The 18,464-nt window shown below is 41.6% G+C and overlaps 1 protein-coding gene across 10 annotated transcripts in view; it reads left to right on the top strand.

Annotated features, from left to right (window-relative positions):
• The window catches only part of SOX5 (SRY-box transcription factor 5), a 421,524-nt gene that overhangs the window by 301,134 nt on the left and 101,926 nt on the right, over positions 1-18,464 (top strand). For all 10 annotated transcript variants that reach the window (XM_034782427.1, XM_034782373.1, XM_034782420.1 and 7 more), the window contains exon 8: positions 12,359-12,444. In XM_034782427.1, the coding sequence (XP_034638318.1) occupies positions 12,359-12,444 (86 nt within the window). The remainder of the gene's footprint in view (positions 1-12,358; positions 12,445-18,464) is intronic.

The following is an 18,464-nucleotide window of genomic DNA, read 5'->3' on the forward strand; positions in this document are numbered from 1 at the left end:
CTCTTAATTAATTGGCCTCTCAGAGTTGGTAAGACAACTCCCACCTGTTTATGCTCTCTGTATGTGTGTGTATATATATCTCCTCAATATATGTTCCATTCTATATGCATCCGAAGAAGTGGCCTGTAGTCCACGAAAGCTTATGCTCTAATAAATTTGTTAGTCTCTAAGGTGCCACAAGTACTCCTGTTCTTTTTGCGGATACAGACTAACACGGCTGTTACTCTGAAACCTAGTATTTAAATGGATCGTTTTTATCCACGGTTCTCACAGTGCTTTGCCAAGGTATATAAGTGTGATCATTCCTATTTTACAGATGGGTAAACTGAGGCAGCAAGCTTAAGTGATTTGCCCAAGGTGAGATGGCAGAGCAGATTATAGAACCCATGTTTCCTGACTTCTAGTTCAATGCACTGACCTGGAGCTTTTTCCTTTTTCTTCCTAACAAATTCTAGTTGGGAATGGCTTGTTTTGTTATGTTTTTTTAAACAGATGGTTTACATTTCATAATGGACCATTTAAACAAGTTGACACTTCCTCTCCTTTCTCTACAGCATATTGTGTAGTGTTAAAGTTGGCAGAAAGAAGCATAAAGCTCTTGGGCTTGGATTAGAAGCTTCTATTAGTATTGGATTTCTATTAAGAAAATGAAGCAGAGTTCTTGATCCCTGGTTCTGGTTGCTATCTGGCCTCCCTACTTAAATGTAGTGTAATTGCTGAAAATGTTTAATATTAATTATTTATAACCAAAGCAGTTGTTTCTTAGTAAAAAAAAAGAAGTGCCAGTGTGCCATGATGGAAATACATTGTTCATGAATTTCTCCATGAATATCAGGGAAAATAATGGCTATTCATTGGTCATCTCTTTGCTAAACATTCAGAGTTTATTATTAAAAATTGAAATCCTAAAATGTTTTGTGCATGACATCTGCTTTTGATGAATAATGAAATGCCATGTACATTTAGGTTGAGAAATAAAACGAAGATTGTGACTAGTTCTGGTCCTCCAAAATTGTGATGTGATAATCCCAACATCTTCACCAAATTACTCTAATACAGGGGTCTCAAACATGTGGTGGCCTGCGGAGCTCTTCCTTGCGGCCTGCCAAGCTCCCCGTGCCCCCCCCCAGTTACTTCCTGTCGTCACCAAACTCCCCTCATCCCCGCTCTGCCTCCCCGAGTTATTTTATGTGGCAGCTAAGCTCCCAGCTCGCTGCTCCCCAATGTTTGGGGCCGGGTCTCTCCCCCGGCCCCGCCTGCCGCCCCCACGCACCTCCCCTGAGTGTCTCCCGGGCTCACTTGCTGCCCCCTCACCGCCCGGAGCCTGCAGCTCACCTCCGCTCTGCCAGCTTCCGGCATCACCTGCTGCCGCAGGGTCCTAGTGCCCCCCTTCACTAGGCCAGGGCAGGCTGCCCTTCCCCTGCCCTTCTGCCCTAGTCCTGAGCCTCTCCAATGCCCCGAACCTCTCCAATGCCCCAATCCCCTCATCCCCAGCTCCACAGCCCTCACCCCTGCACCCCCTCCTATCCCCAAATTCCATCCCAGAGCCTGCACCCCCCACCCCCGCCCAGAGCCTGCACCCTGCACCCAAACTCCATCCCAGAGCCTGCACCCCAGACCCCCTGCCCCATCCAAACTCCCTCCCAGAGCCTTAAGCAGGTGGGGGCGGAGTTTGAGGGGGCAGGTTCTGGGCACCACCAAAATTTCTACAAACCTGCCACCCCTGGAAGAGGCAGAGCAGGGGTGGAGTGGTGGTGCAGCCAGTGCAGTGGGGGGGCTTTACTGAGTGTATATATTTTATTAAAACCGCTAGGAAGAGGAGGTGGAGAAGAGATGGGGCAGGGGCGGTGTCTCATGGAAGGGTGGAGTGGGGGCAGGGCCAGGGGCAGCGAGGGGTGGGGGGTGTCAGTGATGTGGCCCTTGGGCCAATGCACTAGTCCTCATGTGGCCCTCGTGGTCATTTGCGTTTGAGACCCCTGCTCTAATACATCCTCCCTCGTTTCAATTAGTTATGTTGCCCTAATGGACCAAGCACAGGGATAAGAGCCAGACTACTTCTCCAGAATAGTGGCAGAACTCCCGATCTCTGACACTGATGTACTGTGTAATTTTAAGCAAGTCATTTAAATGCTCTGACTTTACTCACACTGTACTCTTTAACCCTAAAATATCCCACTGTTGCTTTCAGTTTCACTGGTGATAGCAAGAGTGGGAGCTCCTGTGTGGGTGAAGCACTCATGGTTCCAGCATTTCAGCCACTGTGGGGGAAATCCTGACCGTATTGAAGTCAAGGGACTTTTACAGTTGACTTAATTAGGCCCAGGATTTGCCCTCTATTGTGTAGACCTGGACAAAGTTTGATGTCATGGTAGTTAAAACACTGGCAGCCGTGGGATATTTATTTAGAGGATCATTTAATTAGTGTTTGTAAAGTGCTTTGGAAATATAAAACATTATGTAAATACAAAGTGTTAGGATGTGAAATGTTGCTGTGTGCTGTTTAAAAGCTGTTGCATTATACTTCAGAGGTGACTTCTTTTCCATGGTGAACAAAATGGCTCTTCCTTGTATGTGCGCATGCATAGATCTGTAGAGAGAGAGAGAGAACTTGTTACTACACCTTAAGTAACTGATGATGAGGGGAAGGGAGTAAGGAATTCCCTCCCCGTCCCCTTTTGTATGGCGCAGGTAAGGTCCACATAGAAACCCAACCCTTGTGCTTCTGAGAGCAGAGGGGCTGTTGCTAGGGAGCCACTTGCCAAAAAGGCAGCAAAGAGTAAGCAGATATAACAACAAAGTACAATTCCCCCAGCAAACCTGAGGAGCAGAATGTTCTCAGACAGATTGCCTCTTAGTGCCTCCTTTTAGGCAGTGCAGTTCTGCACCACCTCTTAGTGTAGGCTTCCCTGACAGGCATAACATATAGGCCATACTTTGATAAGAATGTTGAGATCCTTCAGAATAAAAGGCACTGAATAAATACAAATTGTTATTTAGGAGAGTTTTCCCCCATTGCGTCTTTGTCTTTTTTTTTTTCTTTAAATGTTTGGTGACGCTTTTACAAAAGAAAATAAAAATATTGACAAACCTATGACACTGTTGCATTTTACATTGGACTTTTCCCCCCCTTGTGATTGAAGCAATCCAGTGCGAGAAATGATGCTTGCTTAGTGGGTCAACAACACATTTAGTGTTCTAAGCTGAAATTCATGTGACCATTTGAGAGAGATGGTTTTTTTTTTTCCAGTTTTGTTTTGTTTTTAGAAATGGTAGTTACTGATACTACACTTCAAAAAGTTTTGAAGGGGGGATTTGCTTCCAAATATGTTTTCCAGATCATTCATTAGTTCTCAGGACGGCTCCTAGGTGGTGTTTTACTTGCTGGTACCTATGTTATTTTTATGGCCACATGCCAAATTTTGGAAACAAAACCTGTTTTTCTTTTTCTTTGCCCTTTCCTCCCACCCCCTATGGAAAATTTGTTGTAACAAATCATATTGTGTTCCCAGTCAGATGTCATCCACTTGGGGTTTTTTGGAACGCACTTTAATCACAGCTTCAACCATATCCAATTGGGGAAAAAATGTGAATATACAATAGGTATATTGTATGTTTGTTACATATCAGCTCATTGCGGCTGGAAATTTCCTAAATAAAATAAGCACACAAAATTATTGATGAAATATCTCATTACCCCTTAAAATAGGCATAAATGTGTGAGAAAGTGGACAAGCCAAGCCTAATAAAATTAAAATATGCTGAATTTACTGTTCCTCCATTTTCTAAACAATATTCCCTACATCCAATAAAAATGAAACTCTCCGGTAATTGGTTCCTCGTACAGTACAATACAATTAATGTTTAGGAGTTAAATACCATAAACTTCCTTGGGCATATTTGCTGATGTATCTCTATTTTTTAGTTAGTCACATGTTTCATTGTTTAATGGGTTATCATGTGGCTATATTATAATCTCTCTTGTACGCGGGGTCCATGTGTCTGGCTTCTAAAGAGACTGCATGCTAATTTCTGATTTAACTGTGTCAGCTGTATCAGCTGACATACAGGTCAATGACAACCACCAAATCACAAGAAAAGAAAATTGACATGGTACGCTTTTATCAGAATGACAAAAATGGGAACCATGTGTTATCAGGACCACATACTGTAGTTTCTTTGTAAGGATGTTAATCATCTTTTAGAGCTACTGTTTGCGCCTTGGAAAAGAATGATCATATGACTAAACCCTCATCTTCTCCTCCCCCAAAATAAGAAAAAAAAATTAAAACTGTGGATTGGCACAGCAAGATTTAGATGCTTTGTGGCTAAAAATGTGCCTAGTATGCTATGTGAGAATGTGTCACTGCTATAGTGTTGGACACTGAACTAAAAGTATCTTGATGGGGAACAACTGCCAGTGATTTGTTTTTCGGTTACAAGAAAAATTGCCAAATCAGTAGTGCACGGGGAGGTTCTCACGGTAGCTTGAATAAATCTGAAATAGAGAAAATAGTGACTTCTATAATAAGAAGTTGGTGGTTTCAATTCAATTGCTGGGCCAAAACGGGTGTCTAAAATTGAGTCCCTGGGAGAATGTCAACGAGCCCATGGCAGCGAGCATCCCAGCCTGGTTTGACAGACGCGGGCTAATGGGGCTGCACTAGCTCTCTAACAATAGTTGTTTAGACAGTACTTTGAAGTCGTGGCTCACGTTGGAGCTTGGGCTTTGAACCCTACTCCCTCCCTCCCACCCCCACCCCCACCCCCAAAGTTTCAGAGCCAGAGCCCCAGCCTGAGCCACAACTTCAAAGTGCTGTCTACACAGCTGTTTTTAGAGCACTAGCGTGAGCTTCGCTTACCTGAGTCTGTTGACCTGAGCTGAGAGATTTGCTGCCACAGGCTGTGTGGACATACCCTAAATCTATATTTGAGCACATAAATAAAGTACATCTACACTGCAAAAACAAACAAACAAACAACAACAAAAATCCCTGTGACAGCAGGTCTCGAAGCCCAGGTCTACAAATTCAGACTCGTGCTATGGCATAAAAAATGGCAGTGTAGACATTCCCTCTCAGGCTGGAACTCGGGCTCTAAAACCTGGGGAAGGGAGGAAGGGTCTTGGAGCCCAGGTTTCAACCTGAGCAGGAACGTCTACACCACAGGTGGGTGACCTCCGCGGCCCATCAGGGTAAGCCGCTGGCGGGCCACCAGACAGTTTGTTTACATTTGCACGGCCACCCGCAGCTCCCAGTGGCCGCAGTTAAAAAAAATATGCAACTGGAACTGTGCATAGGTATGCTGAAAGGAAGTCAGGATACCAGGGTGTGGGCTGTCATGTGGTCCCTCAGTGGTGCCTGCTCACTCTTTCTCTCCCCACCCCCTTCCCTGGTCGGGCCTGAGACCCCCAGTATCTCCTGTGACAGAAGCTATGAATAGTGCCCAAGTGCCCATCTATTTCCAGGCCTCCCATGGTATTTCAAACATCCCTACTTTCACATCATCAGAACCATCAAAATAAAGTGTGGAAATGGACACTTTGAGTGGTATGAATGAGTGGTGAGAAGTGTTGCTGTGGAATACCTGCCTGTACCCACCTCCTTTGAGTACTCATCAGAAAAATATTTAAGTAATAAAAACATTTTTTTAAACTGAGCTATTTCTAAAGCTGATCAAACATGGGGGAAATGTGCATTTTTGTTCGGCAGGTTTAAAAAGGAGCAATGCTTCAGTTAATCAATGTTTTTGTAAATTTTTTATTTGTGAACTTTTTCATTTTTTTCTGTTTTCGTTCCTTCCTCCAATCTTTCTCATATGTCCATTTTTGCCAGTGAAAAGGGTGTGTGTGTGTGTGTGTGTGTGCGCGCAAAAACAATAAACTTAACAACCAAAAAGGTTAAATTTTCCATTTTCTAATTTAATTGGGAAAAAAAATTGTAGGAAAAAAAATCATGAAATTGATAAAAGGCCAATTTTAATGAAAACATATTTCATCAAAAATTTTCAACCAGTTCTAGTTGTTTCTATAAGGAGGTGCATCCTAAGAATCCTGTCAAAACATTATTATAATTTAACATTAGTGTGTAGCAGGATTTATATAGCAAATAAGTAAGACTTTGTATCTGTCACGGAGGTCGTGGAAGTCACGGATTCCGTGACCTTCTGTGACTTCTGCAGTGGCTGGTGGAGCAGCCCTACAGCCAGCCACACTGTCTGCTGCTGGAGTGGCCCCGGGCCCAGCCGCACCAACTGCTCCTTGGGTGGCCCCGGGGACCGACAGAGCAGCAGCCGGTGCAGCTGGCCCCGGGGACCACTTGAGCAGCAGTAGAGGGGCGGCCGGAGCAGCAGCCAGAACCGTGGCCCTGGGAGCAGCTGCTGGCCCTGCAGACAGCCTGAGTAGTGGCCGGTGGGGCTGGCCCTGGGGCCCCCCAGAGAAGAGGCCCCTCGGGGACCTCCCAGAGCAGTAGCGCCCCAGGCCCCCCAGCTAAGATTTAGTCAGGTATTTATAGTAAAGGTCACGGACAGGTCACGGGCTGTGAATTTTTGTTTATTGCCCATGACCTGTCTGTGACTTTTACTAAAAATAAAATCTTTTACTAAAAATTGCTAAATTGTAGCCTTATGAATAACACAAAAGAGCTGGTAGCTCTGAAGAGCTTGTAGCCTATAAGAAGACAGGACACTGGAAGAGATTACAGCATGGTATAAAATAAAAGAGTGGAGTGAGAGAAGAAGAAATTAAATGTTTGTTCCTAAGGGATTTTCTTTTAAATTATGACATTTTTTATATATTCTTTTAAAAATATTAGATCTTGGATAAAATATTCAAAAGCATTTAAAGTAATTTAGGGACCTAAGTCTCTCTTGAAAGTCAACAGGACTTAGATTCCTAAGTGCCTAAATTACTTTTGAAAATGGAACTTAAGTTCGTAAGTTTCTTTGGTGCTTATTTAAGGTATGATTTTTAATTGATTTCGTTAAGCCAGTGCAAAAGGCTGTGGTACAGAAGGATATTTCAGTTCTAACTTGGCTTAATTCAGTTTTGCTTAAATTGATTAGGAATCAATTAAAGCTAAACTAAAACAAGCTACTCTTAAACTGAAAATAGAATGTACACCTCTACCCCGATATAACGCTGTCCTCGGGAGCTAAAAAATCTTACCGCATTATAGGTGAAACCACGTTATATCGAATTTGCTTTGATCCGCTGGAGCGCACAGCCCCGCCTCCCCGGAGCGCTGCTTTACCGCGTTATATCCGAATTTGTGTTATATTGGGTCGCGTTATATTGGGGTAGAGGTGTATAATGCAAGGGTTTGTACTGGTTTAACTAAAATTGATTTAAAAGCTGACAAGTTAAACCAGTGCAACTCTCATGTAGACAAGGCCTTAGAAGATTGTTGTTTGAGGGACTGTGGCTGAAGGTGGGTTTTAAGAATGGGAAGGTTATAGGGCAGTGACATTCAGACCTCAGTGGTTGAGGAGCCAATTTAGCGATCAGCATTACCCAGAAGAGACATAGTAGTGTGAATTCATTGTTTCATTTACTATAATATTTAAATAGTATGATGGGGAATATTTAGTGTGTGTGTGTTTGTATATATATATATATATAATAATTCTTACAACAAAATGACTGACCAAGTATTATTATTTTATCAATTACAATTGGTTAATAGCATAGTAAAATCATCCTGCTTACTTAATAACTTAGATTGGTTAATAATTAAATCACATAGTGTTTTAATGTCATGTGCTGCCAAGAGCTGCATGAGACACATTAAAGAGCCACTTGCAGCTCACGCGTCTCAGTCGGAGTATCGCTGCTGTAGGGCATAGTGGACCAGGGAAAAGATTCCAGGAGAAGAGGCATACAGAGCGAGCTGCTTGTGGGACAAGGGAACAAAGCGGGAATGAAGGGAATACCAAGATCAGGTCCGCACAGCAGAGAAGCAGGAGACCAGTGATAATGTATAGATAGGCAGGAAAGGAGAGGAGCAGCGCATCCTTGAAACAAAGGATGAAAAGGCCTAGTCTATGCAGATAAAATTTTCAGAAGTGCCTATGTGACTTGGGTGTTTGTCTTATTTTCAAAAGTGACTTAGGCATGCAGGGGCCTATGTCCCATTGAAAGTGAATGGGGACTTAGGCTCCTAGGTCACTTAGGTGCTTTTGAAAATTTTATCCTACATGTTTTTATAGAAAGCATTGGATTCACATCAGGAGATCCCAGTTTCTTCAGTTGCCTTTTTCCCTGTCTGCCTCCAAGGGGCTCCATGCTCTTGCAGTTCTCACCTCTGCCATCTTCTTCATATTTTGAAAAATAATTGTACTCTATAATACTGGAACCAATCTCAGCATTTTGGTCACTGAGTAGTCTCCCAAGGCTGCTTCTGCAGCGGTTTGCAAATCAGACGATGTGTTACAGTGTCTGTGCATCAGCCAGAGACAACTTCCCCCCTCCCCCACTCTCTTCTGCTCCACACAAACCACCCAAGTCCCCCCTCACCCTCATTCTCCCACAAACCAGGTCCATCCTCACCTGCATGCTCCTCTGCAACTGCATTGCTTCCTCTTCCAGGTCACTCTGTGGTCCTGTATTTCCTCCCCCGCAAAATTTCTTCTCCCTCTTCACCCCCTTTTCCACAAACCCTGAAATCACCTTCTGAGGGATGGTCCTACAATCTGCACTCCCAGACTCCCAAATCTCTGTTTCATCCTGAGCCCTCCACAATCTCCAAAACACACCTTCATCCCACCTAGAGTTCCACGTGTAATACACCTCTCTCTCATGCCTGGCTCTCACCACTACCTACAAGCTCTCTCTTGCTCTGTCCTGCCACCTCTGTCATTTTTGAGTTATGTTATTTGTCTAAGTGGTGCAAGTGGGAAATAAGTGTATTTGTAATTAAGAGGAATTTAGCAGGTAATCAAATCATTTCTACCGTTTCTCTTAAGATGCAAATTCCACCCTTTGCTCCATTCCAGACCCTTCCCTCTGGTTTGTAAAAAACCAAAAATACAGCAAATACCTGACTTTAATATTTCTTTTGTAGCAAAAGTCCAGGAATTGTAGCTGATAGTTTGGAACTTTAAGGAGCCTCATAAAATTCTGTATTTTTGGCTGTTGTCTAAAAGATAAAGGGAGACTGGTAGCCACTAATTCTTTCCCGATTGTAATACAACAGTATGTTGTGATTGTGTTTTGTAGAGTGGCTTCAGTATAATACTACTGTTTGAAAGTGGATTGTTTGAGTAGTACAAGCGTATGACTGGTTGGGAAATAGCTGTTTCTAATAGCTGACTATCTTGTTTGACATTCCTAAAAAGTTCCTAGCACTTGGGAAAAGGATCGTTTAGATCTAAAAATGAGACATTTACTGAAGCATTAATAAAATGCTTAAGAAATGCATTTCCCTAAAATTTGTTAAGCATTAAATACAACTGCTCAGACAAATCTAAATGCCAATTTGGGAGAAATGTTAAGGACAGCTCGGAGAGGCAGTGCTCTCCAGTGGAGCAGGTATTGGGTTAGGAGTCAGGAGATCTGGGTTTTAGTCTCTTCTCTGGCCCGCTGTGTGACATTCACTGGGCAAGTCAGTTCTCCTCTCTTATTTTCCCCTCCCACTCTTTTTGTTTTGTCTTTTTAAGAGACAGAGCCAGTCTCTTGCTATGTGTGTGTACAGTACTTAGAACAATGAAGTCTGATACTGCCTCTACTCATTACTGTACCTGGTCTAAACTTTCCCGCTATTGTTACATTGGGTCAGTTGCAACAGTGGGAGTATTAGTATAGACTAGCCACAGGAGTTGCGATGGTGGGAAATGTTTGAAGAAACAAAAGCCTATAGCAGGCAAGAGCTACTACACTTAATGAAAGGAATTTTAAAATCCTAGCACATAATGGTAGGAAGACAGTAATATTGAAGTCACAGAAATATTATGGATTCCAAAAGCTTCATGGTAGGGTCACAAAAGCTTTTAAGCTTTTGTTATATATGTATTGTTCTTAAAAATATTTTTGGAGCACTGGAAATGTGTCAGCAACCAAAATGATAATAATACTTAATAATTAATGACAACAATAATAATAGTGAGCATGGAGAACATGGAGCACACAAGATCCTGGCTCCACACAACTTAGTGTTTCAAAAATTACACGTCAGTGCACATCAGCATTCATTCTCTGTGGAACTGAGGAAAAAAAATCATTTTGGTTTTTTGTGTGGCTGGCACTTGCACAATCTGCCCATTTCTAGAACGAAGTCATTCGAAATGAAACGGGGATTTTCCTTTGAGGTTCTTGTGGCATTGGGAGTAGCACAAAGCCATGAATGTTGAGTCTGTTACTTTTTGGGGATATTTTTCTTAGCTGTCTTTAAGACTTGCTGCTTCCGTCACTGGGTGATGTTCTAGAGTAGAAAATTTAAAGTCAAAGAATCACTTCATTCAATCAATGATATTAAACGGGAAATGGAATCCTAAATTAAATCAAGGGGATATTGGAAAATGTGGAACAGTAACCTCATTTGATTAAAAGTCAAAACCAAGTTAGAAAAAGAAGTGTGGACTGGTGGCTGGTGCAGAAATCTAGGAGTCAGGATTCCTGGATTATGTTGTTGGTTCTTACACTGCTTGACTATGCATCCTAGAAAAAATAACTTTGGCCCCAGTTCAGGAAAGCATTTAAGTACAATCTTAACTTTAAGCATACATATAAGTCCCATTGAAGATAAGTATCTGCTTAAGTATGTTGCTGAATCAGGGCTTAATTTTTTCTGTCTCACAGTTTACCCAACTATAAATTAGTTTAATAATACTCACAGGGGAGTTGTGGGGTTTAAGTGTTTATGAACCACTGAGATCTTTCAGTGAAAAGTTGTGTATAGGTAGAGCACATTAAAAAAGGGCAACATAAACATTAGTGGCTTTCCTGAAAGCACATACACCAAATTTTACAACAGACCCTATTTACAGTATTTTAAAAATCTGAGTGCTTTTTCCCTGTTTTATGTTTCCTGGGACTTACACTTGATGTCATCACAAATGTATCATTTAATAATAATAATAATTCATTGATAATCATGGAATGTTGCATTCTGCATGGCCTTTTAAATTGCTCTTTTATCAATTTGCCCAAAAAAGTATAATCCTGGAGGGAAACTTTTATTGTGTCCGCTTAATCAAATGTACTGCAACCTTGTAGAGTGCCTACCTAATAAAATGTTCTGTGTCTCATGGTCTTATTTAAAATGGCTCATTCTATGCTGTGCTAATCATATCTATTAGCAGATCATTGGGCCATGCACGAATGGTCTGATGATCCTTATTAATTGAGTGGAAAGCTTTTAAACATTTTGTCATTTGGGCAAGGAATATAACGCACGTAACATTTCTATTAAGCTTGCAGCTCCAGCTTTCCCATTGGTTTCATTAGTAGGTGGACAAGAATAGAATTCATTTAAGAGTAAGTCATTTAAAGGCAAACCAAAAGTGACTATTTTTTATAGTGAAACATGTCCTCTCCTTGTTTTTGTTTGTTTGGGGGCGAGGGGGCTACCTTTTTTTTCCTTCAGAAAATGAACATTTTTCATTAAAAGTGTTTGCCACTTTTTTAAAAGCTTTTATTTTACTCCTACACTGTGTCTAGCACAGTAGGATGCTGAGCCTAAGCTATCTTCATTTTTGGTAAGAAGCTAAATGAAGGCACCAATCCTGCAAAGGGATCTGGGAGGGGGCTCCTGAAACTTGTGCGGTGTCCCTTTGACTGCACACTCTTCTGCCTTTTGCAGAATTGGGGTCTCAATCTGTAAAGCCAGATTGCTTCCACCAAAAAGAAACTATAGAATTCAAGAGTGTGCCATTTTTGTTCACATACATACTAAAGTTTGATCTGTGTGCTATTGAGCTTACAAACAATGATCTCAGTTTGGTTAACTTCATATTCTGGACCAGTCTATAAATTTGTCCCCTTCTAATACTGTGATCGTATCAAGGTTATACTGTTCTCCTTTTCTTTTCTTTCTCTTTGTCTTTTTTTTTTTTTTTACTTTATTTATTTATTTTTTTTTTTTGAAGTGCAGCCCTCTGATCAGTGCGCACTTTTTTTTCCATTTCCCTAAATACATCATGAAAAAGGATGAGGTTTCCGCCTTAATTGCTTGTGCCTTTTATTCACATTCCTCTCTCAGCCAGAATTGTGAAAAGAGTGTTAGTAAAAGGCTTCACAATAGAGCTTTTCATTAGGCCTCAGCAAAGCACACAAAAGAAGGCTTTTGGAAAGAGTGAATGCAGGAGTTTAATTTGCAGGTGGAGAGTAGATAAAAGGTGCTGACGCCTCTATTATTCTCTTACTTAGGTGACCCTTACCCTGTTCAGCTGATCCCAACTACCATGGCAGCTGCTGCGGCAGCAACACCAGGCTTAGGCCCACTCCAACTGCAGGTAAGTCTGGAAACAATGCAGCAGAAGCAAAGGTTAAGTAATTATGGAAAACAGTTTTCTTTTCCATTAGAACACAACAAAACTAACCATGTTTTCGGCACACTCTTGTCATTTAAAATGTACATTGAAGCTTAAAATAAATGTAAACCATCTTGAGGTTTGTTGTTTGTTTTAAACCTGTGGGGAAGATTTGTTTCACACCAATATTCATTTTGATTTTTAGATTTGAACGTTCACTCTTAACAGGCAAAACCATTTATTTTCCTTTTTTGTTACAACATTCTCACGCAAGTCATAAAGATTAGTTACATGTAAACCAGCAAAAAGAAACACACTGTTAGACAGAAGAGCCCTGTCCTGACAAGCACTTTAAACTGCTTCAAAGTCACTTACTGTGATTATGTCTTTTTAGACTGTAAGCTCTTCAGGGCGTTGACTCTGCCCTCCTACATAGTGTTAAGGTACCCCGCATATTTTAGGTGCTGCTAGGACACAGGTAATTAATAATTATACTAATTTAACACACTATGCAATTATAAAATGATATTACAGACACACTACGGAATCTTGTTTGAGCCATGCTTAAGAGTTAGTCTGGAACCCTGATTTGTTTAGAGATGTGCCTGATTCAAAACCCTGGATACAAATAATCCTAAATTTGAGGGTGTTTGAAATCTGCCCATGGTTCAGAATCAGAATTTTCCACATTTTCCTGTCTGTTCCAAATCAAACCCACCAGATCTAAACCCACTGTATATTAGGAAGTTTGATATCCAGATCCACAGTTTGAACTTTATGTTCTGACATATGTGGTTGTGTCACATAAATGGGATCCAAATCCAAACTAACTTTAGTTTTGCAAAAACTTGACTGACATTTTTTTTATAAAACCAAAACCACCACTGAGGCTTTGTCTCTCCATTTACTATCTTTGGGCAAACTACATGGGATGCACAGCATTTATATCTGCTTGGAAATGCTCAACCGTTATAAACTACAGGTGTGAAACCGCAATCTCAAACCTAATTAGATTAGAACTAGGGCAAAGTGGACTTCATACAATTAGTTTGGACAGCACAAGAGAGGATGAGGGACAATTTTGATAGGCTTTCCTACAAAGTTAGTCAGCTGAGTTTCACAGAAATGACTGCCCTTGTGTAAACTGACACATTCCAGGCACCACCATGAGCCTTGTATGAAAAGGTACACGGTATGTTAATTTCTGATTCTGTGAGCTACGAATACCAAGAGCTGTTTAGGAGTCATGGGGACCATAAAAATAATGCAAAATATGTATGTCATCCTCCAGGAATGTCTTCTGGGAAATAACTTTAGCTCTGATAAAGTGCCTGTAATACTCACATCTTTCTCACACACAAACACGCACAGAGAGAGGTGGGAGGGAGAGAGGAAAGGAAAGGAAAGGAAAGGAAAGGAAAAATGGAGCTAGGTAAGGAATGAGAATATACATGAATGTAAGAATGGCCATACTGGGTCAGATCAATGGTCCATCTAGCCCAGTGTTCTCTCTTCCGATAACGACTAGTGCCAGATGCTTCAAAGAAAGTTAATAGAACAGGGCACTTTATCGAGTGATCCATTCCCCTGTCTTTCAGTTTCAGCTTCTAGAAGTCAGAGATTTAGGGATACCCAGAACAAGGGCTTGTGTCCCTAGCCATTGATGGACCTATCCTCCATGTACTAATCTAATTCTTTTTGAACCCAGTTCAAAAGCATCCCCTGGCAATGAGTTCCACAGGTTGACAGTGGGATGTGTGACAAAGTACTTTCTTATGTTTGTTTTAAACCTGCCACCTATTAATTTAATTGGATGACCCTTGGGTCTTGTGTTATGTGAAGGGATAAATAACACTTCCTTATTCAATTTCTCCACACCAGTCATGATTTTATAGACGTCTATCATATCCCCCCTTAGTTGTCTCTTTTCCAAGGTGCAAAATCCCAGTCTTTTTAATTTCTCCTCATATAGAAGCTGTTCCATATCTTTAATCGTTTATGTTGCCCTTCTCTGTACTTTTTCCAATTCAAATATACCTTTTTAGAGATGGGGTGACCAGAACGGCGCACAGTATTCAAGATGTGGGTGTACCATAGATTTATATAGTGGCATTATGATATTTTCTGTTTTATCAATTCCTTACCTTATGGTTCCTAACACTGTGTTAGCTTTTTTGACTGACACTGCTCATTGAGCAGATGCTTTCAGAGAACTATCCGTGATGACTCCAAGAGCTCTTTCTTGAACGGTAACAGCTAATTTATATCCCTTCATGTTATATGTGTAGTAGGGATTATGTTTTCCAATGTGCATTACTTTGCATGTGAGGAAGCAGAAGTTTGTATATCTACAGCTCTTTAGTTAGCAGTGATTTAGCATTGCTCTGAAATAAAAAGTCAGTGATAAAGGGGGTTGGAAGAGTCTGACTATTTTATTTCAGGACCAGGATTGGACAGTAACTCAGTAAGCACTAAGTTGAAGTATTCTGATTAGAATAACGATGACCATTCCATCATAGAAAATGTGATTTTGTTTGGATACTATTGGTTTAATTAAAATGTTCTGATGATTTTAGGGGATGAAGGATTGTAAAGCACCAAAGGCTTCTTGTCCCTATGCCAGTGAGCATGAAAGAAAAGGACAGCACTGAGCAGGCTCCCCTACTGGTTGGCTTGCTCACCTGTGATTTGGGCTGGGAGTGGAGCAGAGTTTGGGAGTCCATCAGTGGGAAGAAGCTGGATCAAGATTGGGCTTTTCAGAGAAGCCTATGGGTACACTAGGCCCTGGTCTACATGGGGAGAGGGGAGGATCGATCTAAGTTACACAACTTCAGCTATGTGAATAACGTAGCTGAAGTCAATGTACTTAGATCTACCTACCGCGGTGTCTTCGCTATGGGGAATCGATTGCTGATGCTCCCCCGTTGACTCCGCCTGCGCCTCTCACCGAGCAGGAGTACAGGAGTCGACGGGAGAGCACTCGGGGATCGACTTATCATGTCTAGACTAGACACGATAAATTGATCCCCACTGGATCGATCGCTGTCCGCCGATCCGGCCGGAAGTGAAGACATACCCTAGGAAACTATTTTTGAGAAATATCCCCGTATTCTAAACCTGATTCATTTCCATGAGTCAGCTATATAGGGAGCCCTAGTGTAGATGGACCACTGACTTCTACTACCATTTTAAGCACTGTGTAAATTAGACCTATTTTGAGAAGTATTTTATAATACAGTGTTTAGAATGTACTTCCAAAGTTGCTAATGCCAGTGGAGCTGAGCCAGCATTAGCAAGAATGGGAAATATTTGAAAGGTTATCTTGATCTTATTTGGTGGGAATCCGTGGCACAGTGTAGATAATGGAATTAAAAAGCATTTTGTCCTCCAGGAAACAGTTCAAATCCTTTTAAAATCAGTAATGGTTGTCTCCTCAGTGGCCTGTGTGAAATGAACTACTGGTCTCAGATCAGTTTCAAATGGCATACGAGAGTGTACAGTGGGTACAGTCTGTGGACCCATTGGGCGAAGGGGGTCATCTCACTTCAGAAATTCATCTGCATACTATGTACCCAGGGTATCTCTTTGACCCCCTGTCTGCCAACCCTAAGGGGTCAGAATGGCACATTATAACCTCCCTTTCTCCCCCTCTGTATTTTCCCTGCATTTCTTCTTATGGTGCTCTTCCAGGCTTTGTGTGCTAAGACTAGTCAAGTGGTGTTCTAGGGAGATCAAAGAAAGAGATGCAATCTCAAGGCAAGGAACAGGAAGAGAGTTTGTCACTCTCAAGTGCACTCTGGCTTTTTCTTCTCCAGTGCAAGGAGTTTTGTTTTGTTTTTTTTTAACAGTGGGATAACAAACATGTGATAGCTATCTCACTGTAAAATCCTAATTGGAGACAAAGTACTAGCAGTGTTTAGCACAAGGTAGCTAGGTAAGCTCAGCACTCTACCTCCCACTCCTGATTCACCTGGCCTTGTTTATCTCACAACAAAACTGAAGAGTCTTGTCTCCACTATGTTCTTACAGTGGGATAGCTAAAGTATTAATTACCCCCAGGCAAAACACACTTTTTTGATCAGTGATGACATAGCCCCCTGCTAACTCCAGCCTGAGAGGGTAAATAATTTGAAGCCCTACCTTTCCCTCTTCTCCCCAAGTCCCCAATGTGGGGATAACCAGATACCATAACTGACACAGTTAGGACTAATTGGTTGCCGTTGGTAGAATTTCAGCAGAGAGGCTTGTGCTGAATAAGCATGGAGACTGGACTACCCTCACATTCATAGAGGTGGTTCCTCCAGGGTCAGGTTAGATTGATAGGTTCATGTTGGAGAAGCTGGAATTAACCCTATCTGTGCTTGAACCTGGATTTGAGGGTAAAAGTATTTAGGGACCTAACTCCCAATGATTTCACCCACTATTCTAGACATGCTTTAAAAGAAAATGTGCTCTCTGATGGACATTTCATAGGGGAAGTGAAAGATGATGGGTTGACAGTTTCTTTGGCCCAGATCCCCAGAAGTATGTAAGCACCTACTCCCATTAGGAGGTATGGCCCAAATCCTTGAAATTAATTGGAGTTAGGTGCCAAAATAACTTAGAAGATCTGCGCTAAAGAGACTCCAGTCTTCAGGACTGTCAACCTAGCATGTTTCAGTCCCACTAACTTCACTTTACAAAAAGTAGTTGTCAGCTTCACACTGTTACTGATATGATGCATCAAAGGGATTCAGCCCCAAACTGTATAAAATGTTCCATCAGGAAGCATAGGTTCTGTTAAACCATGTCTAGGGGAGTGGGTGAGTTTTCCCCAATTGAGGACTTGGGTTAAAAACGTATGGTCCCTAAAGTACTTTTGTCAAAGAGTAGTATAGAGGAGAAGAGGGCTTGCATTCCTAGAAGATGATGGTGAGTGGTGGTTCTATTTCAAATAAGCAGGAATGAGACTTCAGGACATCTGGGGCTTTGGATTATTCCCTTCAGCAATATTTGATTTAATAAAGCTGGTGAGTTCAAAGACCTTCTATAGTGGTTAGCTCATTTGAAGATGGCCTTTTCACAGGTGGACCAGTAATTTGGGGATTTACGTTCCCCTACTTTAGAGATGGGCATTCAAACCTGTAAGAATATGTATCCTGTTACAGTCATGTCATGGGACTATGGGTATGCCTATACTTTGAGCTGGAGGTGTAATTTCCAGCTCTGGGAGACATACCAACGCTAGCTTGGATCAAGCTAGTGTGCTAAAAATAGAGTATAGCTGTGGTGGGAGGGGTTAGCCACACCAAGTCCGACTCTTCCTGAGAGGCTAGGTACATACTTGGTGAGTGATTAATACCAGTTTTAAGTACCTGGGCATGCCTAGTATGAACTAGATGTTTCTAGACAGCCTGAGCCACTTGAGTCTGAGATGAATTCTCTTGCTGTCTCTTCTGACAAACCTGACTCCTGAGTTCATGACAAAACCCATGTCTTTCTATCAGGGTGACTAAAGACTATGAGGAGATTCTGTATTATTGGGAATTTGAATAGTTCAGATTTCCCAGCTAGGTTGTCTGATAATCAAATAGTCATAGAATCAAAGAAATATAGGTCTGGAAGGGACTTCAAGAGGTCATTAAGTCCAGCCCCCTGTGCTGAGGCAGGACCAAGTAAAACTAGATCATCCCTGACCGGCATTTGTCTAACCTGTTCTTAAACCTCCAGTGACAGGGATTCCACAACCTCCCTTGTAAGCTTATTCCAGAGTTTAACAACCTTTATAGTCAGAAAGTTTTTCATAATAACTAACCTAAATCTCTCTTGCTGCAGATTAAGCCCATTAGTTCTTGTGCTGCCTTCAGTGGACATGGAGAACAATTGATCACAGTCCTCTTTGCAACAGCCCTAAACATATTAGAAGACCATTTTTTCAGGTCCCCCGTCAGACTTCTTTTCTGAAGACTAAACAGACCTAGTTTTTTAAACCTAATAATGACAATGATTCATTGGCTGTAATA

Source organism: Trachemys scripta, chromosome 1, assembly GCF_013100865.1.
Source record: "Trachemys scripta elegans isolate TJP31775 chromosome 1, CAS_Tse_1.0, whole genome shotgun sequence".
NCBI lineage: Eukaryota > Metazoa > Chordata > Testudines > Emydidae > Trachemys > Trachemys scripta.